General features: G+C 41.1%; 1 protein-coding gene across 1 annotated transcript; it reads left to right on the plus strand.

The window, feature by feature from the left end:
• The first annotated feature begins 538 nt into the window (after nt 1-538).
• On the plus strand, nt 539-5,201 carry LOC146320839 (alpha-(1,3)-fucosyltransferase 7). Its single transcript, XM_084729650.1, has 2 exons — nt 539-932; nt 3,100-5,201. The coding sequence occupies exon 2, from the start codon at nt 3,156-3,158 to the stop codon at nt 4,191-4,193; it is 1,038 nt and encodes a 345-aa protein (XP_084585776.1). The 5' UTR covers nt 539-932; nt 3,100-3,155; the 3' UTR covers nt 4,194-5,201.
• The last annotated feature ends 219 nt before the right edge of the window (nt 5,202-5,420 follow it).

Genomic DNA, 5,420 nt, shown 5'->3' on the forward strand with positions numbered 1-5,420 from the left:
GTTTGATAGCATTTTAGGGCCTGACGATAAGTCAAAAAGTTATTTTGCAAGAATATAACTTTAGGCACATTTTGCTGTGTATTCACAAGTTCAGAAACATACGAAAGAAATTAAAACCAAGTTAAAGCAGTACAGTGGAGTTAATGAACCATTTAAGTGTAGGAGTATGGAGTGGGCGCAGGTTTTGCATCAGGGTAAAAATAAGAAAAAAAAATTGTGAGCTGGGAGACTGAGGGTGAAACAACTTGCTGAAACAGTTTTGTGGTGTGTGCCTACAGGAGCTGCGCAACGCTGTGCCCCTTTCTCTGCAGAGCTGCAAGAACAGGAACAGGAAGACCAGCCTGTGGTTTACAAATCTAAAATCAGCAAATGTTTTTGCCTGCCAACCGCTGCTGTGCCAATTCTGCAAGTGTGAGAAATTTAACGAGTAAAGAAATGAGTGTGAAGCAGGGTGGCACAGTGGCAGGTGTCTGTGGTGATGGGCAAAGGTCTATGACCATAAACCAGCTAAACATGAGAGTAAACACACTGAAACTCTGTGTACCCACCAAGAAGATGAAGTGAGTCTTGATATTAATTCAGTTCAGTTTGTATGGAAAAACACTTTAAAAACTTGTTCATTTGAAAGGACTTAATGTTAAATGGCTGTTTTTCCTTTTAGTGGCAGCTTGTCTCTTTCTGCTGACCACCGATTAAGGTTATACATCAAACAGCAGTCACACCCTGCCATCGAGAAGTGTGTGTGTGTGTGTGTGTGTGTGTGTGTATGTGTGTGTGTGTGTGTGTGTGTGTGTGTGTGTGTGTGTGTCAGAAGTGTCAAGCAAGAGATGAGTCAAAAATGTGAGGGGGGCAGGATTTCCTTCATATTCTAGGATGCGTTGAGTAGGACACAGCTCTTCGGCCAGCAGACAGCCTGGTATCCTGTCACCCAGGTAAGTGCCAACATCTCATTTTTATTTCATTCAAATCCACCTGCTGCTGGTGTCACAGTTTTTACTGCAGATTCAGATTGTACAGAGTGCTCAGGGTGATGGAAACTGTGGAGAAAAAAATCAGCTGTTACGGGAATTTAATTTTGAATTTTAACTCTGTTTTTCCTCATTACATCATTTGCTAAAATGATAAAATGATTTGTTTTCAAAATGTCTTGGCAATGTAGGCGCCATCAGGGTGTGCCATCTTTAGAAAACATTTCTGCCAGTTTCACTTCACAAGATATCTCACGACCAGCTTGGTGTCAGAATACGGAATATGCTCATCTGAAAGTGGTTTATTAATATAAATACTGATTAATATAAATATCTACTTTGCTACCATCAGACAAGATGATTTGAAACTTTTTTAAAATTGTAAGTTACATTTGTAAGTAAATCTTGAGGTCGCACCAAGAAGGATTGTTTTAATTGTTAATTATGTTGCAGCAAAATTTAAAACTTAAAATTAAGAATACAATTAAACCTGCCTCTACACTTAAGTTCAGTTTACTCTTAATGAGAGGTTTTCAAACTGGGGTCCATAGACCAACAGCGATCCTCCTGCAAGTTGTAGAGGGTGACCAGCAGAAAAAAGGGTTAGGGTTAGGGTTAGGGAAATAAAATATTTTAACTTCCATCACATTTTTTGGAAGTTGGATCAACAAGTGAAGAACTAGGGTTGGCTGTTTTGACAGATTTTAATTTATAGTGATCCTAGTTTTATTCTTCCAGGGTTTTTTTCATTACTGTGTCCATTTTTTAAAATCTTCTATTATTTGGCCATACTGTTTCATCAATTAACATTATCATAGTTACTTGCAAAGATTTACCAACAGTCAGTAAATTGTGCAGTCACGTCAGCAGTACAAGGAGTAAAGGCGCATCAATGTAAATCGATGATCACAAAAGAATTTCTAAAAAATCATCTCCGTTTAAGATTACAAATAGACATGAAGTTTATTGCGTATTTAATCTTGGTGTTCAGGCAAACTTTAGGTTAATAAACAAACTTTTTAGGCTATGGTGTTACTAGCTTATCCAAAAACTGATGAGATGACCCAGTGTGAGCCAACAACAATGCACACCAGGCACACAACATGTACACGACATGGCAACAGCCCCGGGTGAAATAGTTTTTAGGGAATCCCGTTTTGTTATCTTTCCAGATAACTAGCAAAAACATAACTAAAAAAATACTTTCAAGGTAGCTAGCAAACAAGTAACATTATATTAACTTTCTAGCTAGCTAGCAATCAATGTAATGCTATGTTAACTAGCCAGTAATCAGTGTAGTGTTTTAACTTTTTAGTTAGCTTGCAACCAGTATGATGTTATGTTACCTTTCTAGCTAGCTAGTAAACAGTGTATTACAGCTGAAAGTTTTCCCTCTTTTTTATACTCACTATGTCCTGACAGCACTCAGGTAGGTATTTTAGGTAGGTTAGCATCTCCATATTGATTTAACTTCAATCATTTAGGTTTAAATCACTAAATTTGGATTTACCAAAGAGGGATTAGTTTTTAACTGTGCAACAGAGTTCATCTTAATTTTAAATCTGGACTGACTCATGTTGAACCTAGTTTTGCTGGTTAAACTAATCTTAGTTTAAATTAATCATCGTTGGTGTAACTCAGCGTTAGAGCAGTTAGAAGTGTGCAATATTGATGATGAAATCCTACAAAGAAAAACCAGCAGAAGCAGAACTTACTTTTTATTGTGAAATGCTGAGAGGAAGACAGACAGACAGACAGACAGACAGACAGACAGCAGTCACACATGGTCTCTATACTGACAATCTTTTTTCAAGAATTTTGCAAAAGTTTGACCATAGTGAAAAAAACACACCGATGATTACGGCACTTTATTTTATTTATTATTAGTATTAGGATTTAGTATTTTGGTTATATTTTTGTCTGCTGCATATCTGCTGCAAGATAATTAACCTGCAACACAATTAACTATAACAAATGTCTGAAGAAAAAAATAATTTCGGGAGTTAAGAGAATTAAATGTTTCCTGCAGCAGGGGATGTTTTTGTTTTTAACAGCTTGCCCTCTTCAGTTCCTGCACTGGTGAACATGAAAGCAAAATAATATCTCTGATCTACCCTTCCTTCCTCTCAAGGAGTTCCATATCAGTGATCAGTGCCCTTTTGACCTGGAATACGCCCAGTGGCAGCCATGACAGCATTTGGATTCCAAGTCTTCCTCCTCCTCCTCTTCCTCACCTCCCTGTCACCCCTGTTGTATTACATCTTCTTGAACCAGAAGCTTTATTGGCAGAAATATCATACAGATGTTCCTCACAGGAACATCAGCATCCTGCTGTGGCACTGGCCATTCGGACACTCCCACAGCCTCCACGGAGACAAGTGCCTTGAGCTGTACAACATCAGCAAGTGTTTCCTCACCGATGACACCTCCGCCTTCTCCGCCGCTGACGTAGTTGTCTTCCACCACCATGAGTTAAGCAGGGGTCTGTCATCGCTGCCCTTGCACCGGGACCGCCCGGCCTCCCAGCGTTGGGTTTGGCTGTCCCTGGAGCCTCCAGTCAACAATGCCAACCTGTCACAGTTCAACGGCCTCTTCAACTGGACCATGAGCTACAGACGGGATGCAGATATATCTATACCATATGGAAAGACCGTGCTAGGAGGTGATGAGCGAGGATACCAGGGTGCACCAAATCGCTCCTGCCTTGTCGGCTGGGTAGTCAGCAAGTACCTGTCTCAACAGGCTAGGGCTGGAGTTTACCAAAGCCTAAAGAAGTACATTCCCATCGAAGTGTATGGGAGGTGGAACAAGAGACCCCTGTTGGACAAGATGCTGTTGCCCACCATTGCAAACTGTCTTTTTTATCTTTCTTTTGAGAACTCTGAGGCCAAGGACTACATCAGTGAGAAGCTCTGGAGGAATGCTTTCCAAGCAGGAGCTGTACCCGTTGTTCTTGGCCCTAGCAGGGCCACCTACAAGGCCCTGGCTCCCCCTGGTTCTTTCATCCATGTGTCTGATTTCAAGAGTACAGCAGATCTGGCTGCCTACTTGAAGCAGGTGGCTGCAGACAGAGGCGCCTACGAGAGGTACCTCCACTGGCACCGAACTCACAGAATAAAGACGTACACTGACTGGAGGGAGCGCCTTTGTCAGATCTGTGTTCAGTACCCCAGATCAAATGCCCATAATGTCTATCAGGACCTGCAGAGCTGGGTTCACAGCTGAGATGATGATCTGTTCTCACTGAGGTGTTTTGAATGGGGCAGCTGATAGTGCTGAGTTACCAACATGCAAATGCCAAACCGTGACAATTCAGTGTAGGAGTACATTTTCATCAGTCAGCCATGAAGTTTGGTAAGCAGTACAGAACTGCACACCACAGACACAAATCTCAAGTGGTTGGTGGGTTTAGCTGTGTGCAGCAAGAAAAAGCAGAAGTGGCGAACTTGTGTATAACCATAAATAAGAATGTTCCATTTGTTCTAACCACCCAGGAAAGTTTCTTTATGACAAACTACTGATTACTAAAAACAATGAGGAGTGTTTCATCATTCTTCATCTAAAATTTCCAAAAAAAAAAAAAAAAAATAACTAAATAAATCAAAACAGACATTTATTTGTTCTGTGTGCTCCAGGCTCTTGTGTACTTAAAAGTAGTTCTTAAATCATCTCCTACTCAGTGGTTAAGATTTGGTCAGGTTCAGGCAACTCAAACCACATGGTTACACAAACCTAACTTTAATTGGAGAGAAATAATAATTGCACTTGTACAGCACTTTCCATAAAGTTGCTGTGAAGTCAAAATTGATGTCTAAGTGTGTTTATTACATGTGTATTGACGTATGTCCAGGGTCCAAGACCAGGATCTGGCCCAACAATGACAAAAAATGTTTTGCAGGTATTCTCATGCATTTTGGTGATGTTGAATTTATATTGAAATGTCTGATGGCTCATCCTGCAGTAAGAAGTGATAATAAGGTTTTGTCTGATGAAATGTTTTTTCACTCATGAAGCATTTGTGGAAGACCAATACTTTCATTCACTGGAGCGAGCCGAGTGGAGTGTTTCTTTGGAACAGGTTTCAAGTTATGCACTTCTGTCCACACCAAAAGTGGTGCAGCCAATCAGCATCCTAGGAGGGACTACTGGCTGCTATGGGTGTGGTTGTAGGTGTGACAGCAATGAGAAGTGTCCATGGGAGGGACTTGTCTCAAAAAAACAATGGTGGGTCCTGTACAGAATTGGGCTCAGCAGGCTCCCTCTGAGCAATAGGGAACACAGCACTGAGGTCATGCCGAGGTGGTGTTAGGGTTAATATTGCTGTGTTTGGCACATGGGAGCTAACCGGTCTAAGTGCTAACTTACTTTAGCTCCCTTGGCCCTAGGGAACTGCTGTTAGGTCGGTTAGCAACGACTCAGCCCTGGGTACTTAAAAATAGGACTGCTCTCCCA

Source organism: Lutjanus erythropterus, chromosome 10 (assembly GCF_056507025.1).
Source record: "Lutjanus erythropterus isolate fLutEry1 chromosome 10, fLutEry1.hap2, whole genome shotgun sequence".
In the NCBI taxonomy this organism is placed as follows: Eukaryota; Metazoa; Chordata; class Actinopteri; order Lutjaniformes; family Lutjanidae; genus Lutjanus; species Lutjanus erythropterus.